Source organism: Felis catus, chromosome F1 (assembly GCF_018350175.1).
Source record: "Felis catus isolate Fca126 chromosome F1, F.catus_Fca126_mat1.0, whole genome shotgun sequence".
Classification (NCBI taxonomy): domain Eukaryota; kingdom Metazoa; phylum Chordata; class Mammalia; order Carnivora; family Felidae; genus Felis; species Felis catus.
In genome coordinates this window covers 41,633,779-41,661,137 of record NC_058384.1, presented here as the reverse complement: position 1 = coordinate 41,661,137, position 27,359 = coordinate 41,633,779, and the positions used below count along the sequence as shown (strand labels likewise).

General features: G+C 48.8%; 1 protein-coding gene and 1 pseudogene across 6 annotated transcripts in view; one reads left to right on the top strand and one right to left on the bottom strand.

Moving 5' to 3' along the window:
• The window catches only part of CHIT1 (chitinase 1), a 35,543-nt gene that overhangs the window by 5,915 nt on the left and 2,269 nt on the right, over positions 1 to 27,359 (top strand). The window contains exons 1-11 of one of the 6 annotated variants that reach the window (XM_019822012.3): positions 12,904 to 13,073; positions 13,165 to 13,249; positions 16,980 to 17,056; positions 18,579 to 18,608; positions 21,140 to 21,341; positions 21,939 to 21,995; positions 23,333 to 23,498; positions 23,727 to 23,851; positions 24,558 to 24,681; positions 26,550 to 26,735; positions 27,053 to 27,166. In XM_019822012.3, coding sequence (XP_019677571.2) covers positions 18,596 to 18,608; positions 21,140 to 21,341; positions 21,939 to 21,995; positions 23,333 to 23,498; positions 23,727 to 23,851; positions 24,558 to 24,681; positions 26,550 to 26,735; positions 27,053 to 27,166 — 987 coding nt within the window. In that variant the 5' untranslated portion in view covers positions 12,904 to 13,073; positions 13,165 to 13,249; positions 16,980 to 17,056; positions 18,579 to 18,595. Of the gene's footprint in view, positions 1 to 12,903; positions 13,074 to 13,164; positions 13,250 to 16,979; positions 17,086 to 17,177; positions 17,485 to 18,578; positions 18,609 to 21,139; positions 21,342 to 21,938; positions 21,996 to 23,332; positions 23,499 to 23,726; positions 23,852 to 24,557; positions 24,682 to 26,549; positions 26,736 to 27,052; positions 27,167 to 27,359 lie in introns of those variants that run through there. The other 5 variants (XM_019822010.3, XM_019822011.3, XM_019822009.3 and 2 more) reach the window with 5 other exon arrangements.
• Positions 5,132 to 6,149, bottom strand: LOC101081949 (annotated as a pseudogene).

Here is a 27,359-nt window from a genome sequence, read left to right as displayed (position 1 = left end):
TTCCAGCAAGCCATAATTCTGCAGGATTCCTGCTCTGTGAAGATTCTAGAAACCAGTGCAATATTCAGAGATGTTAATAGCATTAGGATTCCATTGGTTCTTTCTATTCAGAGTAGAGAAGGCAAAAAATGACCCACAGTTTTCCCTAGCCTCTGTTCTAGGAGAAAGGAATCATATAGTTATTTGAACAGGGAAGGTTTGATAGAAGAAATATCAACTATTTTCAGGGAATTAACTACACAGTGGGAATAGAAGGGAAGATTAAAGAATCTCCTAGGACTGACGGAGAACACACAAAGAAGAAACACACTTGGAAGGGGAGGGAGCACCCAAGGCTGGGGTTCAGCTCTTGTTGGAGAAAGCATGGTTACAGCTCCCTGGGTGGCAGAGAAATTGTCTGGGTTGTTTCTGGACAAAGCTGGTCCATACTCAGAGAGCCAAGATTGATGAGCAGAGAATGGCAGGTTGGGGCTGTTGGCTGGAAGCCTTCTGTTGGGTGCCCAAGTAATTTCCCCAGGAAGTTGCTTTTGGGGGATGCTGATGAACTCATGGCAAAGCCACCTAGGGCTCACTCAGAAACCTTTGGGAAGCTGCTCCTGGGAGAGCACTGAGTGCTGCACTTTACCGGAAACTGGCCCAGTCACCTCTCCTTTGGGAATCACCCTTGTGAAGGTGCAGCAGAATCTTGGAAAACAGGTGGGGCACCCGCAGAACTGGCCACGAAGATGCCAGCAAGGAGAGATGCCAAAACTTGCTGGGTATGAAGGCCCCCAGGGTTCCCCCCTGGGGTCCTGGAACCCTGAACAGAAATTTCCTCTCCCCACTACCTTGTTCCTCTAGCGCCCTCTACCGACAAAGTTTAACATGTACCAACTGGCAAGGGAGAACTGTTCCAGGCTCATATGAAGGGTGGATTTAGAGCTGAAAGGCAATAAATTGTTAATTGCTACAGATGTTAGTGGGTTCCTCTGGGGGCGAGGGCGTAGTGGGAGGGCTCTTCCATAAAACCTTTTTGAAAAATACTACATTAGGAAATATCCCTGCCAGCTAAGAAGTGAATCAAAATGAAGAACTCAAAAAATGAAGTTCTAAAACAAAAGGCAAAGAACAATTAAATCAGTAGAACCAAATAAAACTACACAAACTAAATAATTGTGATTCACATGATGCAAAAGTCCAGGAAAAAATGAGATAAAGATAATTCTTACAATTATATACTGTATAATAAAGATTTCATCATTATGAACTGGGGTTTTAGATAACAATTCACTTTGACAAAAACTGGGAAGTAGCAAAGTTAAATTTTTCATCTAGCGAAGGAGACGTCAATAGGTATGGGAGCATGTGAATTTGAAGACAGGTCAAAAGAAGTCTTCCAGCGGAGCAGAACAGAGTTCTGAAATAGACCCACACACATATGGTCAAGTGATGTCCTACACAGAATTAAAAAAAAAAAAAAAGCTAACCATAAAAGAAATGCTTCTTTTATGAAGTCTTATAATATGATTCACTCAAAATTAAAGACCGCTGTTCATCAAAAGACTCAACTGAGAAAAGAAATAGACAAAACCAAAGATCAGTAGAAGACAGTCACGACACATGTATCTGAACATGCACTTCTGTCCAGAATATATTTAAAAAACTCGCATAACACAGTAACAAAACCAAACAACTCAAGAAAAATATGGATGACAGACTCAAACAGACACTTTACATAAGAAGACATACAAATGGACAGTAAACACAGGAAAGAGTGCTCAACATCATTAGTCAGCAGGAAAAAGTAAAAACCACAGTGAGCTGTCACTACACGCCCACCAGAATATTTAAAATTTCTGAAACCGGCAACAACACATGTTGGCAAGTATTTGGCATAACTGGAACTCTCACACATTGCTTTTGGATGTGTCAAATGGTACAACTACTTTGCAAAGCTGCTTGGAGGTTCTTATAAAGTTAAACACACATCTACTCAATGATCCTGTAATTCCACACCTATATATTTATCCAGATGTTACGGCCTGAATGTGTGTGTCTTCTCTCCCCCCCCCCCAATTCATGAAAACCTCACCTCCAATATGATGGAGACTTTGGGGAGTAATTAATGAAGCCTTTGGGAAGGAGAGTGGAGCCCTCATGAATAGGATTAGTATCTTTATAAAAGGAGACAAGAGAGACATCCGTCTCTCTGCCATGTTAGGGTACCATGAGAAGATGGTCAGATGTAAATCAGGAAAAGTGCTGTCACCAAAAACCCAACCATGCTGGCATCCTGAGTTTGGACTTCCAGCCTCCAGAATTGTGAGAAGTAAATGCTAATTGTCTTAGCCAGCCAGTCTATGGTATTTTGTTATAGCAGCCCGAACTGATGAACGCACCAAAGAAAATAAAAACATATGTCCACAAAGAGACTTATACATGAATATTCATGGAAGATTTACATTCATAACAAGCCCAAAATAGAAACAACCCAAAGTCAATTAACAGGAGGAATGTATACACAAACTGTAGTATAATTATACAATGAAATACTTCTCAGCAATTGAAGGAAACAAATATTGATAAACACAATACTATGGATGAATCTCAAAACGTTATGCTGACTGAAATATGCCAGATGCTAAAGGGTATATACTTTGTGATTCTATTTATATGATACTCCAACAGACAAAACTAAATCTATGACCATAGAATACAATCAGTGGTTTTGGTGTGAGGGGTTACAGATTGACTGGGAAAGGCACAAGAGAACTTTCTGGAGTGATAAAGTTGTTCTCCACCATAATAGAAATATAGGTTATACAGATGTGCACATTATAATAATTCATTTAACTGTACATGTAAGATGTATACATTGTAGTGTACATACGTTATACTTCAACACAAAGGAAAAGTAAATAAGATAAATAGGTATAAAATTTAACTGGGCAAAGGAGAAGGCAAAACTACATGAATGAAAACCAGTAGAAACAACTAAGAAATAGACACAGACCCAAAAGGGATGTTGGAGTTATCGGACACATACTTTAAAATAACTGTGCTTACTATGTTCAAGGAGATAGAAAATAGATGAATATTTGCGGAGAACTGGAAACTAAATAATGTGACATAACCGACTCGAAAAAGATCCAAATATAAATTATAAAACTGAAAAAAAAAATTTAAACTGAACATAAGAACTCAAAAAAGGAATTTTACAGCAGACTAGATGCAGTTAAAGAGAGAATTAGTAAACTGTATGATAGATCCAAAGGAAATATCCAGAACAAAGCATCACACAAATCTTGGTGTTGTATTTTCACTTTCATCTGGCTTGAAGTATTTTTTCATTTCTCTTGAGACTTTTTTGACCCGTGTATTACTTAGAAGTGTGTTGTTTAACCTTCAAATATCTTATGATTTTTCAGCCATCTTTCTGCTACTGATTTCTAGTTTAAGTCCATTGTGACCTAAGAGCATACTTTGCATGACTATTATTCTTTTAAATAGGTTAAGATATGTTTTATGGCCCAGAATGTGTTCCATCTTGGTGACTGTTCCATGTAAGCTTGTGGGGAATGTGGATTATGCTGTTGTCGGGTGAAGTGTTCTATAAATGTCAATTAGATCCAGCTGACTAATAGTGTTGCTCAGTTCAATTATATTCTAACTGATCTTATACCCACTGGATCTGTTAGTTCCTGGATGGGTGTTGAAGTCTCCAAATATAATAGTAGGTTTGTCTGTTTCTCCTTGAAGTTCTCAGCTTTTTCCTCAATATTTTGATGTCTTATTGTATACACACATTAAGAATTACCATGCATTCTTGGAGAATTAACACTTTTATGTTTATGTAATGTCCCTCTTTGTCTCTGATCATTTTTCTTGTTCTTGTTTTCTTGTCGTGAAGTCTGCTTTGTCTGAAGTTAACATCTGCTTCAGATTCATTTTGATTAGTTTCAGCATAGGATATCTTTCTCCATCCTTTTACTTTTTCTTTTTAAAGTTTATGTATTTATTTTGAGAGAGAGAGAGAGAGACTCTTCCCCCCCCCCACAACCTTAATGGGTTTAATAAGTTTACCCCTTCAGGGGCTCCTGGGTAGCTAAGTCCGTTAAGCATCCAACTTCAGCTCAGGTCATGATCTCATGGTTCCTGGGTTCAAGCCCTGTGTTGGGCTCTGTGCTGACAGCTCAGAGCCTGGAGCTTGCTTCAGATTCTGTGGCTCCCTCTGTCTCTGACCCTCCCCTGCTCGTTCTCTCCCTCTCTTCTCTGTCTCTCTCTCTCAAATAAACATTAAAAAAATAAGTTTACCCCTTCAGGTCCTATTTGCAGCAACCAATATTTCTTTGAAATGCCAGACAGACCCAGCAGTAGCCAACAGTACATTTCAGATCTCGAGTTAAAAGTTCAGGTTCTCTGAGCATTTGGTGTTGCAGTGGCACTTGCCCCAAACTGGTACCTCCCTACAGCTGGATAACTTTAAATGCACCGGTGAAAAAAGGCTTTTTTTCCCCATCAAGGGGAAGAAAGAAAATCACTCCTCAAAACCCGCAGACCTGGCTGTGAGGTCTTTCCTCCTGTCCCATCTCTTCGAGTTTGCGTTTTGCAGTGGAGCAAGAGAGACTAAAATCTAACCTGACTTACAAGAAACAAGACAGTGATGGCTATAAAGGGAGTGACCAGGAGCAAATGAGACATTCCTTCACCTCCCACATCCAATATACGTGCCTCTCAGAAAAACAACAAAAAATAACAGGTCCACAAAATACAACAGCTAAAATTACAAAATCCATTCATCCAAGGATGGTGGAAGGCAGGAAGGGGAGTTGCAAGGATAAATAGCACAGGGAGAAAAAAGAAAAAAGTATTCACATCGCTCCAGGCACGGGGGCCGACAAGTGCTAGAAGAGCTGCAGAAAAACCTGTGGTCCATCCAGAATCACCGGTGTTAAAAATCCACGTCCTGGGGTCGGGAAGATTCTGCCTTATGTGCACCAGTGACAAAGATCCCAGTTCCTCAGAGAGAAGGGAATATGCAGTGGGCCCTTGGCAGAGTGGGTCCTGCCTTCCCAGGTGGAGGAAGGGACAAGGAAAAGAGATCCTACAGCCTCCTTCCGATCCCACCCATCCCCTTTGGATGGCAGGTGACTCAGTGGCCGGCAGCAGCCTTCAGTTTGGCAGGAGAGCGATGGCGGTGAAGGGAATTTCTCGGCAGAGGTTGAGCTACTCAGGGCAGACTGCAGGTAGACCGTCTTGTGGAAAATTCTGTTGCTTGAGAAAACCACCAAGGAGAAGAGGCGCAACTGGAAAAGGCGTGCTGTGCCAGGGGTCTTTGCTTCATTGCCGCCCATAATGAACAGAGGAACAAGGATGGGGAAGAGGCATCCACTGAGAATGGACCAGGATGGCGTTGCTGTGAGGAAAGCCAAGGGCAACCCAAATCCAAAGTGGTGAGGCCAGTTCCTTTCTATGCTTGACAACTGCTGGTGCCCTTCAATTCCTCTATTGAACCAATGATATTCAAAGCAGTACAGTGAGTAGAGGAGGGACATACACAGAAGACTAACGAGCTGACCAGCAAGGTGGTTGAGAAGGAGACTCACAAACATCCCCTGGATGAGAAAAAGAGCCTGCCGCAAAAGGTTGAAGAGCGAGTCAGTAATTATTTGGCTGAGACTAGGGAATGGGTGAGGCTTCCTCCCTGATACCTCAGATGCTAGATCAGCTATGTCTTGAAAACAAGTGGCGTTGACAACTTTGCTAAGCACAGACAGAGGAAGCATGCAAAGAGCATTGAAAATGGACGGAAGGAAGAAACATCTCCACGTAGCGATGGATCACCGACAATTTGGGCTGTTACGGAGTGGAGTACAGAAATGAACACCTGATAAAACACGAGGAGACTCAACCAGAATGCTCCGCCACCCCAAGTGCAGCACTGGAAAATTCCACTAAGGCTATGCGGCTCAGTCTCCTGCTTCCTTTCTGTACGTTGGGCTGTCCTCGGCGTCAGCACACCTGCTTGCCCTTCTTTGACGCTGCTCCTCTCTCTTTTGCTGAATCTGAGCATGTAGCTTTGAGATGGCACAAATTCCCTACAGGGAGTCTTTGATTTCCCTGGCAAAGTCCTGGAAAAAGGTTTGACACCTGTCAGCCATCTCTTCACCACCCAAAACTTACCAACTACGCAGAGGAGACAGAAGCATCTCAAAATCTCTCATCATGAAGGACCTTCTCTTCAAGAAAGAGGATACTCCGAGTGGAAACTAACAAGATCAGAGAAAGGAACGAAGCATTCAGAATGGAAGCCTGAGAGAGAAAGAATCTTAAGCAGTCTCCATGCTCGGTGTGAAGTTAACATGGGGCTCGATCACATGATCCTGGGATCATGGCCTGAGCCGAAATCAAGAGTTGGATGCTCAAACAACTGAGCCACCCGGGTGCCCCTCCATCCTTTTACTTTTAATCTGTCTGTGTCTTTATATTTATTATTTTTTTAAAGTTTATTTATTTATTTTTAGAGAAAGAGAACGGGGGGAGGGCAGAGACAAAGAGAGAGAGAATCCCAAGCAGGACCAGCACTGTCAACAGGGCTCAAACTCACAAACCATGAGATCATGACCTGAGCCGAAGTCAAACGTTTAATTGACTGAGCCACCCAGAACACCCCTGTGTCTTTATAGTTAAAGTCGACTTACTATAAACAACATAACTGGGCCTTGTTCTTTAATCCATTCTGATAGTCTATATCTTTTGATTTGTGTTAATTAGTCCATTCACATTTATTTTTTTTTATTTTTTTTTAACGTTTATTTATTTTTGAGACAGAGAGAGACAGAGCATGAACGGGGGAGGGCCAGAGAGAGGGAGACACAGAATCTGAAACAGGCTCCAGGCTCTGAGCCGTCAGCACAGAGCCTGATGCGGGGCTCGAACTCACAGACCGCGAGATCGTGACCTGAGCTGAGGTCGGCTGCTTAACCGACTGAGCCACCCAGGCGCCCCAGTCCATTCACATTTAAAAGCTATTGGGGCGCCTGGGTGGCGCAGTCGGTTAAGCGTCCGACTTCAGCCAGGTCACGATCTCGCGGTCCGTGAGTTCGAGCCCCGCGTCGGGCTCTGGGCTGATGGCTCGGAGCCTGGAGCCTGTTTCCGATTCTGTGTCTCCCTCTCTCTCTGCCCCTCCCCCGTTCATGCTCTGTCTTTCTCTGTCCCAAAAATAAATAAAGGTTGAAAAAAAATTTAAAAAAAAAAAAAAGCTATTATTGGGGCGCCTGGGTGGCACAGTCGGTTAAGCGTCTGACTTCAGCCAGGTCACGATCTCGCGGTCCGGGAGTTCGAGCCCCGCGTCGGGCTCTGGGCTGACGGCTCAGAGCCTGGAGCCTGTTTCCGATTCTGTGTCTCCCTCTCTCTCTGCCCCTCCCCTGTTCATGCTCTGTCTCTCTCTGTCCCAAAAATAAATAAACGTTGAAAAAAAAATTTTTTTTTAAAGATAAAAGCGATTATTGATATAATTGGATTACTATCTACCATGTTGGTAACTGTTTTCTATTAGTTATGCTTTTTTTTTTAATCTTCCCCTCTTTTTCCTCCTTCTCTAGTTTTATTTTATTTTATTTTTAAAGTTTACCTATTGTAGAGAGAGAGAGTGTGTGAGCAGGGAAGGGACAGTGAGGGGGACAAAGTATCCAAAGCAGGCTCTGTGCTGAGAGCAGCCTCAAACTCACAAACCCTGAGATCATGACCTGAGTGGAACTCAGGTGCTCAACCTCCTGAGCCACTCAGGTGCTCCTGCCTTCTCTAGTTTTAATTCAACCTTTCACAAGATTGCACTTTCTCTTTTCTTTCAGCATATCGGCATACCGTGTACTTCTTTTAAACCGTTCTTAGTGGTTGTCCTAGTATTTGCAATATACATTTACAACTAACATTACTCCAGCTTCTTTTTTTTTTTTTAATGTTTATTTATTTTTGGGACAGAGAGAGACAGAGCATGAACGGGGGAGGGTCAGAGAGAGAGGGAGACACAGAATCGGAAACAGGCTCCAGGCTCCGAGCCATCAGCCCAGAGCCTGACGCGGGGCTCGAACTCCCGGACCTCGAGATCGTGACCTGGCTGAAGTCCGATGCTTAACCGACTGCGCCACCCAGGCGCCCCACATTACTCCAGCTTCTATACCATTTCACGAGTGTGCAGCTACCTTACAACAGAATATTCCCGATTCCTCCCTCTGTCCCTCATAACATTGCTGTCATTCATTTCACTTATCCATATGCTATAATCCCCTAACACGTTGTTACTATTATTACTTTGAAGACTTATCTATCAGATCCATTAAGAATAAGAAACATGAAAGATTTTATTGTATCTTTATTCCTTCTCTGGCGCTCTTTGTTATACAGATCTGAGTTTGTGACCTGTGTCATGTTCCTTCTCTCTGAAGAATTTCTTTAACATTTTTTTAAAGTTTATTTACTTATTTTGAGAGAGAGAGAGAGCACAGAAGCAGGGGGAGGGGCAGGGAGGGAGGGAGAGAGGGAGTCCCGAACAGGCTCCCCACTGTCAGAGCCCGATGCAGGGCTTGATCTCACAAACCGCGAGGTCATGCAAATGGGGGTGGGGCGGAGAGAGAGGAAGAGAGAGAGAGAGAGAGAGAGAGAGAGAAAATCCCAAACTCGACTTGGGGCTCAATCCCACGAACTATGAGATCATGACCTGAGCCGAAGTCAAGACTCGGACACTTAACCGACTGAACCATCCGGGCGCCCCTGAAGAGATCTTTCTCTAAACTGCAACGTGAGGAGGAAGTGGGGCTTCTGGAGGGAAGATCTATAACGCCTGACACCACTCCTCAGACTGGACCCCCAGCGGCTAATTCTCAAGCTAGCCCGCCCTCAGCCTCCAGCAATTCATCACAATCACTATTTAAGGGTTCCTCCCAGCTTATTAAACTTGTAGAATCAAGGAGTAAACATATGAGAGTGTTTTCCTTCAAAAGATGAGTGAAATACACAAAGCTTGGGCACGCTAGTTTTTTTTTTTAAAAAAAGGAAAAACTCAAAGGCCCAGAATTGAGAGTGAGAATCATAAACGAGTGTACGAGGCCACGATGTATGACGTGTCCCGCCGGGCCCTGCCCAGGGCATGTGACAAAGCACCCCATGATGGCCTTGGGGGGCCCACAGGAGAGGAAGCGCGTCCTCGGAGTCACTCGCAGGCGGGGAGTGTGGATGGAAGTGCCTGAAATAGAAGCCTGTGCACAACCTCTGAGTGGGAGCTGAGGGAACCCTTCTAGGGCTGAGATGTTCCCACAAGAAGCGGGGTTTTGTGTGTGTGTGTGTGTGTGTGTGTGTGTGTGTGTGTGTGTGTGTTTTGGCCGATCCTGTCTGCCTGGCTCCCCAGAGGCTGAGTGGAAGTCATCCCAGGAGGAGTCCCGGTCCAAGGTCCCGAGCTAAAGGCCACCACCGCTGCACGCGTTTAAAACCTTGAGTGATGGGGCGCCTGGGTGGCGCAGTCGGTTAAGCGTCCGACTTCAGCCAGGTCACGATCTCACGGTCCGTGAGTTCGAGCCCCGCGTCGGGCTCTGGGCTGATGGCTCGGAGCCTGGAGCCTGTTTCCGATTCTGTGTCTCCCTCTCTCTCTGACCCTCCCCCGTTCATGCTCTGTCTCTCTCTGTCCCAAAAATAAATAAACGTTGAAAAGAAAAAAAAAATTAAAAAAAGAAAAAAAAACCTTGAGTGATAAGGAGTCTCAGCTTCAAGTTTGGGGGAAGATAAGAAAAGCTTCAAAGCCTGAGGTTGGGACCAAAAATGCTCCCTCCAAAGGGCCAAAGCGTGAGTTACTCAGAAGGCTGCGCCTCCCCGAGGGATTTGCCTTGAGTAATGACCTCAGCCCAGAGCAGTGCTAACCCTGCAGGCTATTAGCTCCACAGAGACAGCGGCTGTGAGTGGATCTCGGGGTGCCCAACGCCTGGCACAGTAGTTGCGAGCTAGAAGATATACAGCCAACAGGCACATCAGCCATTTTTTTGTGTGTAAATAATGAAAGCGATGTTTGCTCATTGTGAATAGTCAGAACGTAATTGCCCGAGGTTGAAAATCCGAAGCCCTGCCTGACACCTGCTCTGGTTTCTTGAAGTTCCTTTTTTTTTTCTGTTTGTTTTGGTCCATCCTTCACGCGGGGACTCTTTCATCAAGCGTCTGGTGATCCTGGCTTTTCTTCCGCATGCAATCGTGAATCATCACCATCGGAAGCTCTGGGGCTTGGGCGGTTTCTCATCTGAGGCCCCATCTTGGGGTGATGGGACCAGGACACGGGTATTCCTCTGGGGGCCCCCACACGGCGTTTGAGTGTTGGTGGTCAGAGCTTCAGTCACTTTCCCTTGGCAGTTTTCCCTGAGAATAACTTTTCAATGCCCGGCTTGGGGCTCTAGTGGAGCGAAGGGCTGGGGTCTGAACGCCCCACATGCAGACTGTCACGTAATTCTCCGGTCATCCGTCTCTGTCTTCAGTCTGGCGTCCACACCCCCATCCTCACTCCCCTCTGTGCTGAGCAAGGTGCTCCCAAGTCTACAGTCGCTCTGGTCCTTCCCTGCATTTTCTGGCTGGCTCCCGAGACGCTGGGCAGAACCCATTTGGACAGGCAAGGCCACTGGAAAAAGTGCATCTGGGGGTGTAACAGTTCACCCAGACCTATAATTGTCAGCCTCGCCCCACTTCATGACATTCTGCCAACTCCTGCGGCTTTCCAGGGTGCCTTGGCATGAGTCCCCTGCTTCCTGTGGGCTCGTCACCTGCAGTCTGAGGTCTCGGCTTCTCCAGGTCTGCTGAGTTAGGTCCACTTGTTCATTCTGTGTTCATCATCAAAGGTGAACGTTTGAACACGTGGTCGAACATTTGTTGACCTCGCTCATCTATTTTGGTCCCCTCTCCCATTTGCTTCGTCTTATGTCATTTTATTCCTTTAACTGCTATTTTGGGGGAGCTTGAGAAGAGTGGAGATAAATACCTTAGTTCAATCTGTCAAGTGCTATGGGTACACCTTGCTTTTCTCCTTTAACAATGTATTAAGGAAGGTCTTTCTTTCTTTCTTTCTTTCTTTCTTTCTTTCTTTCTTCCTATTTCTTTTTTAAAGTTTATTTATTTTGAGAGAGACGGAGAGCAGGGGAGGGGCAGAGAGAGGGTGAGAGAGAGAGAATCTCAAGCGGGCTCTGCAATGTCAGCCCGAAGTGTGATTCGGGGCTCAAAGTCACGAACATGACATCGTGACCTGAGCCAAAATCAAGAGTCAAATGCTTAACTGACTGAGCCACCCGGGCGACCCCCCCTCCCCGTCCTTTATTTCTTTTGTGGAAGATTTTATTTTTAAGTAATCTCTACACCCAACATAGGGCTCAAGAGTCAAGAGTCACATATACCACCAACTGAGCAAGACAACCATTTCCTGTATTCTTTTTTTTTTTTTAATGTTTATTTATTTATTTTGAGAGAGAGAGAGAGAGGGCAAGAGAGCTCTGCACCATCAGCAAAGAGCCTGGCGCGGGGCCTGAACTCACAAACTGTGAGATCATGACCTGAACTGAAATCAGGACTTGGATGCCCAACCGACTGAGCCACCCAGGATCCACCCCCCCCCCACTTTATTCCTTTTTAATGGGATATAGAATTCCAGGCTCAAGAGGGAACACCTAAGCCTGTTTTAGGTTTATGTTACATTCTTGAATGTTGCAAGGAGCGTAATGGACATTGTTGTACATCAATAATTATGTGTAGAAATATATAAGGGAGGGAAGAAGAGAGGGAGAGAGAGAAAGAGAAAAGGAAAGAGGAGGAAAGGAGTCTGTGTGGAATGTCAGGCGTCTGAACCAGACAGGTGGGGGAGAGCCTTGGGGGTGAGTACGCTGTGTTTCCCATCCTGACCCACTCTGCCCGGACCGCATCCTTCCCTCTCAGTTCTGGTACCCATGGCCTGCCCACCGCCTCAGGCTCAAACCTGTTACTGGTAAGAGAAGCAACTTCCCCTTGGGTTATGGTCCACCAGGATCTGGAGACAAGCTGACGCTTGGACGGGCAAGGCCACAGTCTTCATGGCCAGAGTGGACTCTGTGTGCCCTTTGTCCCCAAAGGATGCCCTGACTCCCAGACCTGAGTTTCAGCATGACTGAAGGAACATCAGCCAGCCATCATGAGCTCTACCCTCGCCTGAGACTCAGGCTCATCCGAAGGTGCCTGGATAGGAAAGGGAAGAGCCCAGGAGTCTCCAACTCGGCTCTGGCTCCTCTCGTATCTGGCTTTGGTCGAGTTTGCAAATTCTCTGGCTTCTCCTTCCCCACCTACTCTTGGGGGAGAATGGCTTCTGCTAATATATTAAGGAGATTTGATTTGTGTATTTAGATCATACAAGTATATTTGTATATTTAGGGGAGGTTTGCATGTCTCACATCAAGCAGCTACTTCCTGAGCACTTGACATTGATTATTGAAGGATACTGAGGAATAACGTCCAACAATCAGCTCACTCAACAGATATTAACTGAGGCCTCCTGTTGTATGTACCAGCCCCCGGGGCTGTCGGTGCATAGTAGCAGGCAAACAGACACGGTCCTTTCTCTTATTCTGAGTTCAGAGGGGTCTTAGCAGGAGGATCTGATCTAAGTTTCTCAAAGATCGGCCGGGCTGCTGTGGGGAGAATGACGAGCAGGGGGCAAGAGAAGGACGAAGGAAGGGCAGTTACGAGGCTCCCTCAGTGGATGGGGCGAGAGCTAATGGTGGTTGCTGGTGGCGGAGGAGGTGGAAGAGGAGGGAGGACTTCTTGTAGCATCTGGGCACGTGAGGGTGGGGGAAAGCGTCATGTGACTGCAGGAACAGGGTGGACGGTGATGCCTTTTACCGTGATGGGGAAGAACTGGCTGGAATGTGGGAAGGAGCAGTTAACGGACGCATCTGAAGGCTCGGCACAGGCTCAGCACTGGGAGGCATGGAGAGGCGTGTGGGGAGAGGCCCAGGCAGCTCCAGGGATGTGGTGCCTGTGTGCAGCAAGGGAAGAGGAGCGTCACGCCAGCCACTGTGATCGTGGTCTCCTCATAAGACCTGGTTGGTGCTCCGTCACTTTTAAGCCCTTTCACACACTATCTACTCGATCCACGTCGCAAGTAAGACAGGTAGTGTTATCTCCATTCTGCAGATGAGGAAACTGAGACTTGGAGAGGTTGTCACTAACCCCAGCTCGGACAACCGGGATGGATGTGACCCGGAGGAGGCTCTAAAACGTCTGTATAGGAGTCTGCTCTGGGGTGGGCTGGGCTGGGGCTTTATCTTGAAGTTTCATTGTATATCAGTCCCACCAGTCTTACTTGAATTTGTGTTTTTGGGTGGGGGGCACTGGGAGAGGGTGGGAGAAACCAATGGGCATGGAACGAAGGGTATAAAGCCCCTCAGGTCATTGGTTGGGAGAGCCACTGAGGCATACCCAGCTCTGTCTTGGGCACACCCAAGCAGGGAGTGCTTTCCTGTTCTGGATGGAAGGAATTGTTCCCAGATCACAGGAGATGGTGTGGACCAGCATGGCTGGGGAGGAGGCAAAGCCTGACTCAGTTGGATCCCTGTAAGATTTGAGGGGCCGGGAAGGCTGCCCCAGGAGGGAGGGGGTCAAGGAGCAAAGGGCTGGTGTGCTATCAATTAGAAGATACCAGGACCTTTCAGCTCTAGACATGGGCCACCTGCACTGGGGGGCTGAGACTTTCGTACTTGAGTTAGAAATTGGGGCGCGGGTGTTCTGGGTCGGTGCCCGCAAAAGGTTCAACCCTAGCTTCACAGGACATGGGCCTGCCTTCTCCTCCCCAGGCCCCCACCTCCAGGCAGCAGCTTTGTATTCCTTGATATTTTGCGGTTTTGGTCTGCCTATCAGGTCAGCCTCGAATGCGCCCCACCTGGCCTGAGACATAATTGTAGAAGTCCAAGTTGGTAAAGCAACGCACCCCTCTCCTCTCCTGCCGGCATGTCCAGTGCCCTCCCACCCAGACCCCCTTAGCAGACATCACCCCACCCCGCTGTCCTCAATCAGTGGTTCTCAACTGATGGGATGCATGCAGGGTTTTTAACCATCTCGCTGTCCCTGCAGTCTGATGGGAGGTTTTGTCTGAGACGATCCGTGAGTGAATATCTGGCCAGAACCATCCTGCCGTTCTCCCTCTGTCTCCTCAAGCACCACCTCCCCCGTCTTCTCCCCCACTCGGGCTGGGTTCTGGCCACCCCCCCCCCTTTACTCCCAGGGCACCCCTTCATCCTGCCCCTTGTCTTTGCTACTATTTACGGTGCAAGTGGTACAACCTTGATTTTTTTCCCATTTCGGTAGACAGTTAAGTCATTGACATTGATGAAACATCCTTTTCCTACTCAGTTGAAACATTGCTTTTTGTTGAACATGTTTTCCACATATGCTCAAATCTACCTCTGTCTGTCTGTTCCATGCTTTGATCTCAACGAGTTTATAGTAAGTTTTGAATAGTATGCCCCTGGTCATTGCTATGTTTTTGTTTGAACTCGAGGAGAACTGACATGTTTTATGATATTGCTTCCATATGCGGGAACATGTTCGGATCTTGTTTATGTCCTGCACTAGGTTTTGTAGATTTTACTATCTAATTTATTGTGATTAAATTTGGTCCTAAGTATTTTATAGCTTTTGACACTCCTGTGGATTCATTTGCCCCTGTTTCTATTTCTAATTGGTTTCTGCTAACGTAGAGAAAAGCTATTAATTTTTGTATATTCACCTTAAATCCAGCAAATTCTATTTTATTCCTGGTCTATTTTTTTTTTTAGAGTCTAGAAAACTGAAGGCTTTTGTAGATATCCAAACATATCTACAACTATTGGCAGTTATATTATAATCATATATATATATATATATACACACACACACACACACATATGTATTTTTCCCCTTTTCTTAGTATAATAGCCAAAATTTTTAAGACAATGCCGAGCAACATGGTGGTACCCTTCATGCTTTTTTTTTTATTACTTATTTTAATGGCAACACCTTTAGCATTTCAAAGTTTATGGTGTTTATGGTTGGTTTTTAGGAAATAGGGCATGTATGTGCGTTTGCCCGGGTACCCGACTGAAATCTCTCCCCCACAGGGGTGCCCGTGGGAGCTGATGTTGACGAGGTGTTGATTTTAGCATCGAAGAGACAAGTCAGAGCTCCTGACCATCACAAGATTTTTTTAGCAGAGCAACTTAGAGGATCTTATTTCATATGTTAGGTTTCTACTTATTTTTCTTTGGAGAAATGGTCTGGGACAAAAATTAAAAGAAGACAATATAAGAATAATCAAAAGGAGAAGGAGGAGAAGAAAAGAAAAAGAAAGAGAAGGAGGAGGAGGAGGAGGAAGGGGAGGAGGAAGGGGAGGAGAATCAGCTCCATTAATCAAGGTAGTGATGTTAATGTTGGGCTATTGGGTGCCCTAGAGACCCCAGATGAGTCGGGACAGGTCAGTATTTGGAGCAGCTCAGAACCCTGGGCCCCTGCAGTGCAGGGTCCTCTTGGGGACAGGAAGCTGAGTCAGAAAAGCTCAAAGCTGACAAGTATACGTGTATGGGGGTGGCAGGCAAGTGAAGGAGGCAACCGGCCTCTCTGGTGAAGCAATCTTTACTCCCACATTCCCCCTCCCCTTCTCGTTCACATCCCCGGAGCTGAGGCACCTCTGTAGATCTCAGGGGACCCTGAGCAGACTCCTTTGCAGGACCCCCATATGAAGGGAACAGAAATGACCAAAACAAGGGGCCGGGGCTGCCACAGAGAAAGCAAGGACACAGGGCCCGGGGACACTGGGCATGGGGGTCCCACCCTCAGATCTCTGACACACACAGAGACTGGGCAGAACCAGGAATAATAACTACCAACATGTAGCGCCTTTACAGCAATTCTCTGGGCATTTCATTTTACGGATGAAGAAACTGGAACTCAGAGAAGTTAAGGAACTTGCTCGACGTTGCACAGAGAGTAAATGGCAGAGCTGGGATTCACATCCAGGCAAACTGACCCCAGAGCCTGTTGCCCCAGAATGTTCGCACTCAGCCATCCAGGCCACTCGTGCTAAGGTCAAGGACCAAAGATCAGATCATCTAAAAGCTGCCAAGTTTTGCCTGGGACCCTGGAGTTCATGCACATACCAGACTTTGTCTGCAGACGGAATAAGTAACGTGAACATGGTTAGGTCCCAGAGTGGGTTGTATGGTACTCCTCCCCACCCTGCTCCCCAAAGATATCTCCACCAGAATCTCAGAATGTGATCTTATTTGGCATAAGGGTCTTTGCAGATGTAACTGAGGTAAGAATCTCAAGATGAGATCATCCTGGATTAAGGTGGGCCCTAAATCCAGTAACAAGTGTCTTACTAAGAGGCAACAGAAAACACACTGAGACACAGGGGAAAGACCATGAGACAGAGATTGACTTAATGTCACCACGAGCCAAAGAATACCAGGAGCCTTCGGAGGCTGGAAGGCACAAGGAAAGTTTCTTCCTTAGAAACTTCAGAGGACAGATGGCCTTGCCAACACCTTGATTTCAGACTTCTGGCCTCCAGAACTGAGAGAGAATGAATTTCTGTCATTTTAAGCCCCCCAGTTTGTGGGAATATGTTGCAGCAGCCGTAGGAAACTAATACAGCTCCCTAGGACTTGTAAGAAACAGGGCATTTCAGGGGCACCCGTCTGACTCAGTTGGTAGAGCGTATGACTCTTGATCTCCAGGTCATGTGTTCAAGCCCCAGGTTGGGCGTGGAACTTAGTTAAAAAAAAAAAAAAAAGGCAAAAAACCAAAGGCATTTAAAACTACTACTAAGCTCATCCTTGCTATTTGCCATTATGTACTTTTCTCAATCACTGGATATAAAATACGTCCATTGTGTCCATATGCCTCATGTGGATAGTGATGAAATTTGACTTTTATGAAATATATATTACATTTGCAACCCCACCGTCTTACAGAGAGGGCACGTGGATTCCAGAGGGGGCGGTGAAGAAACAAGCGAGCAGGCTGGGATGGAGCCCAGCTCCCCTGACTTGTGAGTCATCCCTCTTCCTCCAGAGCCCAGTAAGTTATAGATCACTCATAGGTCTTCACCAACTGACTCCAAGGAAATCAGAACCCTCCTTGTCCAGCAGGGGGCTTAGAAACACTTCCTGCTTCCCTCTCTTTGCCTCCCGGTTTGGTCATGTTAAGGGTCCGGTTTACCCACCGCGATTGTTCCAGAAAACCAAGAATTGCTAAAGGCCATTGTGTCAGGTTTGCCCAACCCACGCTGTGTGACCTAGCCCTGCACGCCCCACCTCAACCCCTCTCGCCCGCCTCTGCCACCCCCTGATTTCACCACTCCGGGTTAGGATGGAACAGGGCAGCCTGATAAAAGGAGACCAGGGTCTAGAGAGTCAGTTGCACAGGCTGGAGTCTGGTGCCGAGCCAGCGCCATGGCATGGTCCGTGGCCCGGGCAGGTGAGTAGGCTGTCAGGGACAATGGGCGGGGCCCTGGGGGCTGTAAGGCAGGGAGGTGGCTTCTGCCTCGTGGCGCTGTTTGCGAGGGTACCGAAGCATTCAGGAGAGCCTCAGAGAGCCATCCTGTTCCTTCCTCTGCCTCTATTCCTGTGGGCCCCCTTTGGCTCTTTCAATTCAAGAGCCTTTGTGTTGCAAGGAAAGGCTTTTCTCAACAGGCTGAAATGGACTTTTCCTGTGCCCCCTCGCCCCCTCCGGGTCCTGGAAGCCCAGAGTCGGTGAACACCACCGCGGTGGGTGGTTTTGTCTTTCCCACGTTCTTAGGCTTCTGCTTTTGGTCCTTATGCAAGAGATGCCCCCTGCCAGCAGCTTCCCCAGCCCCGTGCTGGTTGTCTTGCAAGAAAGCGGGCAGCGTGGGGGCCACGACCTTGGGTGCCCTTGCAAGTTCTCTTGCCCTCGCAAGCCCTTGCAAGGCTTTCTTAGGTGAATGGGAAAATTCAAGGTCATCAGAAAGGTGAAATAAATCTTTCTAAAGGAGTCCTGCCGAGCCTAGGTCTCCAAGCATGTTGGGAACTCAGCTAACCTCCTGCAAGGCGTGGCGGGAAAGCCACAGAATGTGGTAAATACTGGCTGTGAGCAGAGGCACAGAGGCCTCCCTGAGAGATGGGCTCGCTGGCCTAACCTTTCCAAATTGGCTCTTTCCAGCCCCAGGACAGCCCCAGGTTTCCTGCCTGTTCGAAAAGGGAAACTTTCTCTCTGAAAACCTCACAAGTTAGTGGTTTTCCTAGATCTTTCTCAATACACACCGTCCTCCACTGGCGCTCTAAGGAGGGACAACCTCAACTCACGGAAACTTCCATCAGCTCTAGGACTAGTCTAGGCCAGGGAGGGGCCCCTGCCGTCTGGCCTGGGGGTGAAGGGATGGACACAGTGCCCTCCTGGGTCCCTTTTGGACAGAGGAAGGTTGATTTGCGGGAAGCCATCCTGGGTTTACCCCCCTCTGACCACCTCTACCCACTGTGTTTCAATAGGCATACAGGGCCCGGAAAAATGCAAATAACCTCGTAACCTCTGCCTTCTCTCCTGTGCTGTTACAGGTTTGATAGTTCTACTGATGATCCAATGGGGTAAGTGGTGCCTTTCCTTTGTCGTTTAAATGTTGATTTTATTTTTGAAAGAGAGAGAGAGAGAGAGAGGCAGAGAGAGAGGGAGATGGAGAATCCCACATGGGCTCCTTGCTGTCGGCGCAGAGCCTCATGCGGGGCTCGAACCCACGAACCGTGAGATCATGACCAGAGCCGAAATCAAAAGCTGGACTCCTAACCGACTAAGCCACCCAGGCGCCCCCATAAGGGGTGCCTTTCTTGAGGCTAGCCGTGGGTTCCTCGTGGGTTCCTGGGCTCTGCCACCCTCCCCACCCACTCCCCCAGCCCCGCCCCCAACCCCACGCCAAGAGTTCTTGCCATGTTTCCGGTGAGGCCTCTCCTCCAAAGCTCAGCCCCCTGCAGGTGTCCTCATGCCCCACACCTTCTTCCAGGAAGATTCTTGCCTCCTCATCCACTAGCTGGACCACATGTCCATGGGGCCAGCTTCAATGTCAGCCTCGTTCAGGTCTTTCCTGAGGTCACTCGCTCCAACCTCTGTGCTCTCATATCTCTGAACACATTTTCCAGTATGTATGTCAGTGCTGCTAATTATTGGCATAGATGTCTCCCCGACCAGGCTGTGAGCTGCTGGAGGTGAGGAACCTAGGTCTTACCCAGCTCCGTGTCCCAACCCCGTAACTCATACTCCCGTTTCTGTTGAACTGATGGCATGTAGGGCCTGCAGGAGCCAGGAGAGCTCTTCCTGTATCAGATGGGAGAGAGATCTCTGGGGGACGTTCAGCAACTTGGACGCTGGAGTTCCCTTCCCTCCCCACCCCGCTCCCTGTGTGTCAGTGGCCCCAAGAATGTTGGCTCCTCGGACCCTCACCCTGAGGCTGGGCTGTGACATTAGGCAACTATTTCCCCTCCTGGCCTCACAGGAGGCAACAGCCAGAGGCCACAGAAATAACAAACATGGGGAAGAAAGGTGGAAGGTTCCCAAAAAGTTTAAGTCCAAGCTGCTTCTGGGCATATGGTGTGGTATGATATATATATTAACGGAGTTGTATGTGAATGAAGGGTCAATATATGCAAAGCGCTTAGAATAGAGTTTACTATCTGTTAGCACTGTTTAGAGTATTTAACATACTAACTCGCTGTCCATACAACAGTCCTTTGAGGTAGGAATGACGGTCATTGTCATGGTATGGAGGAGGAAGCTGAATTGCCTGACTACAGAGCAGCAGAGTTGGGATTTCAAGCCAGGCATGAAAATTCAGAGACCCTGTTCTTAACCACCGTACTTCATTGCCCCTATAGTACAAAAATCCATGCATAACTTTTTTTAACGTTTTATTTTTTTAATTTATTTGAGAGAGAGAGAGAGAGAGAGCGCACAAGCAGGGGAGGGGCAGAGAAAGAGGGAGAGAGAGAATCCCAAGTAGGCTCTCTGTTGTCAGCACAGAGCCAAACGTGAGGCTCGACCTCACGAACCATGAGATCATGACCTGAGCCAAAATCAAGTCACTGGCCCAACCGAATGAGGCACCCGGGCACCGCAGGATATTTGATATGATACGACAGGATATGATGTAAGAAGAGACTCCGGGCTTCTTCCTAGACGGTCCTACGATGTGTTCCCTGGGTTAACCCTTTGCTTTGGGGAGTTCACCAACCCTCCTCCTGTATCACTACAGGCTGTACTCTCAGCCCCCACTGGCAAGTTCTGGCAAGTTCTACTCCTAAGTGGCCTTTGGCTAGAGCCAGTGATGACCCAAGAACTCCAGCTTCCCCTTCGGGAGCCACCGATCTGCCCAGGGGGGGTCCCAGATAGTCCTGCATGTGCTGGGTTCCCACACAGCCTCCTGTAGCCATTTTGCACCTTCTTCCCCCTCCCCTGATCTCTCAGTGGCCAAATGGAGGCTGGAGAGGACTGTGGAGAGATCCTGTTGGGACAAAAAGAAGTCCTAGAGTTTAGACACTGGCCATAGATGTGCTCCAGTACAAACTCCCCATTCTGCCAAGTCCTTGGCATACAATGTTGGCTTGTGCAAACCATACCCTCACAGACGACAAGTTCTAGAAGAGCCCTCAGAGACTACACAATCACTTTCAGATGGGGACCCTGGGCCAGGGCTGAAGGGGCAATTGGCCCAAAGTACATTTCTGGCAGATACAGGAGTGAAAACCAGCATTCTTGCTTTCTGGTTATCTGGTCAACCTAACATAGCACCGACCTCAGTGGAGGCCCTTGCTGCTAGATCAACCCCCTGGGAACAGACCCTCCCACCCACCCACCCAACGAAAGTCCCCAAACTTTCTGAGGACTCCAGAAACAAGCTGCCTTTGAGTCGGACAAGTCGGACGCTTAACCGGCTGAGCCAGCCAGGCGCCCCTGTATTTGCATTTTAATGAACATTCTGAAGTATTCCAAGCAACATGTTGAAAGTCCTGCCTCTCCGCTGTCAGCCGATCAAGTGTCATGTTTAACACCCTCTGGCATTAGGTAGAGGGGGTCAGTCCTCAGCAGACCCTTCTGACCACCATTTCTTTTCTTGGCCCCGAATGGCCAGGCTCTGCTGCAAAGCTGGTCTGCTACTTCACCAACTGGGCCCAGTACAGACAGGGAGCTGCTCGCTTCTTGCCCAAGGATGTGAACCCCAATCTGTGCACCCACCTCATCTATGCCTTTGCGGGCATGACCAATCACCAGCTCAGCTCCATAGAGTGGGATGATGAGGTTTTCTACCAGGAGTTCAACGGCCTGAAGAAGATGTGAGTTGCACTGGACGGGGTTGGGGGTTGGTGGAGGCAGGAACCTCTTTCCAGAGCCAAAAACCTTCCCCAGCACTGCAATCCTGCTATAGACCTGCTGTGTGGCTTTGGGCAAGTCACATCACCTCTCTGGACTTTCCTGTGCTTATACGGGAGGAGTAGGGGTAGATAGGGACTCCTGAAGGGCCCTTCCATTTAGGTCTAGGTGGGATCTGGCTTGGGAAACTGTTTTCTCTGCTGCGAATGTATGCCCTTCTTCCTCCTACAATCTATGCGTTTTTTCAGCTCCCGTGTTATCACCCTCTTGACAAAGCCGCTCTGCGGATACGCCCTGATCTCTCTTCCTGAGTTCTTCATGTGTATGTCTCCCCAGCCAGACAGGTGGCCCCTGAAGACAAGAGCATGCTGTTTCTTTCCCAATCTAGAGCTCCCCTCACCCAGGATCTATGCATAGGGACTTACACCTTCCCCCCCCCACCCCATCAGTGCCCATCAGGGCACCCATAACCCCTTGCTTTGCCAGTCAGTGAGGTGAGCCTGGGGAACTGGCTGGGCATTAAAACCTGCAAATTTTGGCATTTGTCTTATCTTTCCCAGGAATCCCAAGCTGAAGACACTGCTTTCCATCGGGGGCTGGAACTTTGGCACTCAGAAGTGAGTTGGCCACGGCGCCTGTATGGCAGACCCACTGGGTGGTGACCTGACTCACTGGCAAGAGAGAACCCGGCCAGTGGGTTCTGGGAATCAGGCCAGGTGGAATATAGTCAGGGTGGGGGATCAGGAGGGCGGTCTGGACTCTGGGGGCTGACCTTCCTCCTGGGCTCGTGGTGCCTCATCAGGAGGGCTATGGAGGGGGCTTAGTTCTGACTGTTACACATCCGGTCTTGCCGGGAGCACAGGAGAGATCCTGGCCTCTTTCCAGGCCTCAGTGTCTTCCTCCATGAAATGGGTACAGGGAGAGTCCCAACTAACCTCAGACAACATACAGTGACGATATTTCCTGAGCTCTGAGACAGGATATCTTGTTTGAGAATTTTTGTTCCACTTCTGGGTGTCAAAGGCAGTCTGTGAGAACGAGCTCGGATGCCAAACTGTGGGCATTTTTGAGGAATAGGACGTTTTTGAGGAATTCGGGAGATGATGGAATGGGACATATGAAACTAGACTTTTCCTAGAAAGTCCACAATATATGGTTCCCAAAGTTCTCAACTACTCTTTCTAAAACTTTTTGGATCACGAGCCCTTTTGAAAACCTGATACAATTTATGACCCACCTTCCCCAATCTTTTATTGGAATGAGGGGATTCTTAGCCTGGGGTTCCCAGGCACATGGACCCCACTTAAGTGCTGCTATTAATTAAATCAGTAAATGGATAGAAAACCAATTCAAGTAGGATCCGTCTATAAATACCTCGAGACACTTATAGGGATCTTGGGAATCAGGAGATGTGGGGAGGGGGTTCCTGGGGCAGCTTGGGATTTTAAGGGGCTCCAGACTAGTCACAGTGATGGCACAAAGCATTTTACAAGTGTGAGTTTGAAGAAAATGACCACATTGACCCACCAGAGAACAAAAGCAGCAGGTTTCCAGGTTACTCAGCGCCTTCTACTTCCCTTTGTGCTCATATTAGAAACTGTTCCCTCCTTTCTAAACCTCTACCCTGGGGTGACAGCCGGCTCTGATTCAGGGGACCACAATTCCCTGAGCAGGGACAAGGCAGTAGGCGTGGGGAGGGAGTCTGGGGAGGCAGAGCTCCTGGCAAGTCACTGTGCCCCGGGGGCCGGACACCCTTCTAGACGGTCCCTTTCCTTAGGCCTGGCTGGTAAGTCAACAGCAAATATCCCAGCAGCATCTGAAGCAGCCCTCCCAGCATCCTCCTGGCCTGAACAGCTAGCCACAAATATCCTGCGTAGTTTCTCCTCTGCCTGTGAGGGAGAGAGTGGCCTCCTGTCAGCAAGACAGGCCCATACTGCCCTTCATCACCTCGCAGATTCACAGATATGGTGGCTACGGCCAACAACCGTCAGACCTTCGTCAACTCAGCCGTTAAGTTTCTGCGCAAATATGATTTTGATGGCCTTGACCTTGACTGGGAGTACCCAGGGAGCCGGGGGAGCCCTCCTTCGGACAAGCAGCGCTTCACAGTCCTGGTGCAGGTATGGTTGGGGGTCACCCAGTTGGCCTGGGGCGGGGGGACCCAGATTGGTGGCCTCACCGGACAGGCCGGTGCTGTTCTGTCCCCAAGGTCTGTTGCTTCGGGTATGTGCAGAGCCCAGACGAGCCCTGCGGTCAGTTTTCAGACTCCTGAGAGTGAACATCTGCCTGGGGCCCACAGGGGCCAGCCTGGCCCCTGCCTTTGTATTCACTGTGAGCCACCTCTGCAGGACCTGGCCGCTGCCTTCCAGCGGGAAGCCCAGACGTCAGGGAAGGAACGCCTCCTTCTGAGCGCAGCCGTCCCGGCCGGGAGAAAGAACATAGAGGCTGGATACGAGGTGGACAAAATTGCTCGGTGAGTCTCAGGCCGATGGCGTGGAACGTGTGTTCTCTGAGGTGGGAGAGACCGAGGTCGGGCTGAGTCGCCTCAGGAGTAGAGCAGATGGTCACCTGCAAGGTACCGTCTGGGGAAAGCCCTACCCCTCCACCAGCAGATCCAGGAAGGCTTTGCTCACGCTGTCTGCTTACTCCAGTGTCCTGGAGTCTCTCTTTCGGAACCCTTGCCCTTTTCCTTGGGAACTCGGTCTTAACATCAAGCACCCTGGGAGCGCAAGAGTGAAACCAAGAGGACAAGTCGTCTGGCTCTCTGCACCCCAAGGTGTTGAGCGTTAGAAATGCGGAATCTCGGGCCCTACGCCAGGCCTCCTAAAATTAGACCCCGCGCTTTAATGGTGTTCCCGGGTGATTCACGTGCACACGAAAGTTTTAACAACACTGAGCTAGATTTCCCTCCCAAAAGGTAAGAGTACAAGGCGTCCTGAGGGTGCTGTGGGGAGGATGCCAAAGACAGGAGCTGCCAACCCCCCGGTCTGAATGACGATGACTTCAATCTTGGCAGGTTGGGGGGAACTAGGGAGTGCTGTCTAATCCCCTCTCCCGGGACCAGGCAGGAGCGCTGCCTCTTACCGCGAGGGCCCTTCCCAGGCCACACACTGAGGGCAGGCGGGAGCAGGGAGGGACTGCTCACTAGCCCGTCACCCCTCTCTCCATGCCTCCTGCAGGAGCCTGGATTTCATCAGCCTTATGGCCTACGACTTCCATGGCTCTTATGAGAAGACCACAGGACATAACAGCCCCCTCTACAAGAGGCAGGGAGAGAACGGGGCAGCGGCCGAACTCAACGTGGTGAGTGGCTGCAGAGGTGAGGCGGATCCCCCCATTCGCAGGCCCTGTCAGGTGGCCTCTTTTGAGCCTCGAGGCCCTAGTGGAAAAGAAAGGCAGGATAACCAAGCAGGGCACAGAGGAGCCCGGACTTTTCCTTTCTTTGCTTGTTTATTTCCTGTCCTGTGCCAGTGCTGAGGGGAAGCCTTACTTCTCTGTAGCCTCCTGGCTGATGTTCAACACAGCAAACCAACTGAATGACATCAAATAATGCAGTGGCTACTTGGGAAGCCGTCTTTGAGCTTGAATGTCCAGCAAAAATGACCTCTTGCTTCCTTCACCTCCTCTACCCCATTTCCTTCAAAACAATGGGTAACCATTCACTCCTCGTCACTGATTCACCTTCAGTGACGAGCCGCCTCCACCCCGTACCCCAGCACGTGGAAAGGGCAGGTTGGGTTTCAGACTGGGGTGAGTGGTGGTTTCCTGCCCAACTCGCCCTCGCCAAGCAGCCTGGAGGGCTTTTATAAGCCCACTCAACACTTTGAAAGTTAAGAACAACCATATTATTTCTTCTTTTAAAACAAACCAAAACAGCCCTAAATTAAAGTGCTTTTTAATTTTGGGGAGCCCACATCTTGGTGTATCGGCTGGGGTAGAACAATCTAGGCTTCTGTGGCTCTTTCACAAATAAGGGAGCCATCTCTGAGTGTTTGAGTCAGGAATCCATAATTCACACTGAGCCCAGACCCCTCCACCCCCATCAGGAAAACTGTATGGGTCCTGGGGGAAGCCAGCCCAGCTCGGCGGCTCGACACCCAAAGACATTCGGCTGACAGGTGAGGGCCCCGAAATCCCACCAGCACCCTGTTCCCCCAGCTGTATACTCTGGATCCACGCAGGGGGAGGGAGGCCTTTCTCTTCTTACAAGGAGACCTTCTACTCTGTATACTGTATGCCCGGGACTGCCTCCGGCCAGAGGGGGACTTTTCTGAACTTACACAAGGTGCCATAGAGCGGAGCAGGGGGCCTTGACCTCTGCCTTTGAATAAGCTCCCATCTGATCAGAGATAAATCACGTAGACCAGCAAAAAGAAATAAATACGAATACACGTAGTGAAAAATGTTCCTGACTTAAGTGCCAAGAGGGTGCAGAGTAACAGGAGGACTTGTACTTGAACAGAGGGGCTTCCTGGGGGAAGGGAGCCTGTAATCCTGGCTTAAGGGAAGAATCTTCATTATTCATTTATTTCACATACGTATGTTGGGTACCTCCCCATGTCACAGGCTGGGGATGTTACGTGAAGTAATACACGATGGGGTCGGTCCCGTCCAGAGGCAAATGAGGCAGCCGTGTGCTCATTTGTTCTTTCTATTTGAGCATCTAAGTGTCAGGCATTGTTCGAGGCACGAGGGATACAGAGATAAATAAAACGGACCCCATTCCCTGCTCTTGTACTCTGGGTGAGACCTAGCACAACAATAATGTGTATGATGAGCATGATCGCAGGTTTCCTTCACTGCACTATGCTGGGCCTTCCACGTGCATTACATCTTTTCATTCTTGCCATTTCTATCGCTTCCATTTTACACACAGGAAGCCCGAGGCTCAGCAAGGTTAAGTTGTTGAGTGAGGAAGGGATCTCGGCCGCTTTGCTCACTGAGGTATCCCAAGCATAGAGCCTGGCCACAATGGGCCATCAATAAATATTTGCCCCGTGAATGGTTGTCTGACTCCAATGGTTGTCTGGGGTCGAGGGTCTAAGACAAGACCTAAAGAAGACGGGACGGTGTTGGAACACTAAAGCCCATCGGAAGCCCGCAGCCTTAGATGACCAGAACCAGGCCGAAGGCAAAGTAAATTAACCCTGCCCCTCCTTCTCCATCACCAGGACTTTGCTGTGCAGCTCTGGGTGCAGAAGGGGACCCCTGCCAACAAACTGATCCTTGGCATGCCTGCCTATGGACGATCCTTCACCCTGGCCTCCCCATCAAACACTGGAGTGGGGGCCCCAGCCACAGGGCCTGGAACCCCTAGCCCCTTCACCAAAGAGGGAGGGCTGCTGGCTTACTATGAGGTGGGAAAACCCCACGGGGCCCCGAGTATGGGCTGGGGTGGGGGGTGCTCCTACTCCCATAGTTTCTGAGTGAGGATGCCAAGAGCAGCAAATTCTGGCCAAGTGAAGCCCAACCCCTTTATGCCATCTTGGATTATCCTTAAACCCCAGTGCCTCATTGAATCCAGGGTTCTAGGTCACTCAATCTAGAACCTCCTATGTTCTCCAGACTTCTTCAGATAGGAATTTTCCAATCTCTAGTCTCCTCTGGGCAAAGAGGCACAGATGTCTGTGGTGCCCCCTGCCTCTGCCCCAGCTCTACCCTCTGCTCCTAACAGGTCTGCTCCTGGAAGGGGGCCACTAAGCCCAGAATCATGGACCAGAAGGTGCCCTATGCCTTCAAGGGCAACCAGTGGGTGGGTTTTGATGATGTGGAGAGCTTCAAAACCAAGGTGAGGCCCAGCCCTGCTGGGAGGGGGGTGGTCCTGGATGGGTCCAGGTCAATAACATTGAATGATGGCATCCAGAACCTCTCCAAAGAGGAATCTCCTCTGAAACATTTCACAAGTCTTCGTGTGATAGCATTTTGTATTTTTACCAACTATTGATTAAGAAAAGGCATGATCACAAAAAATTGCCCTACGT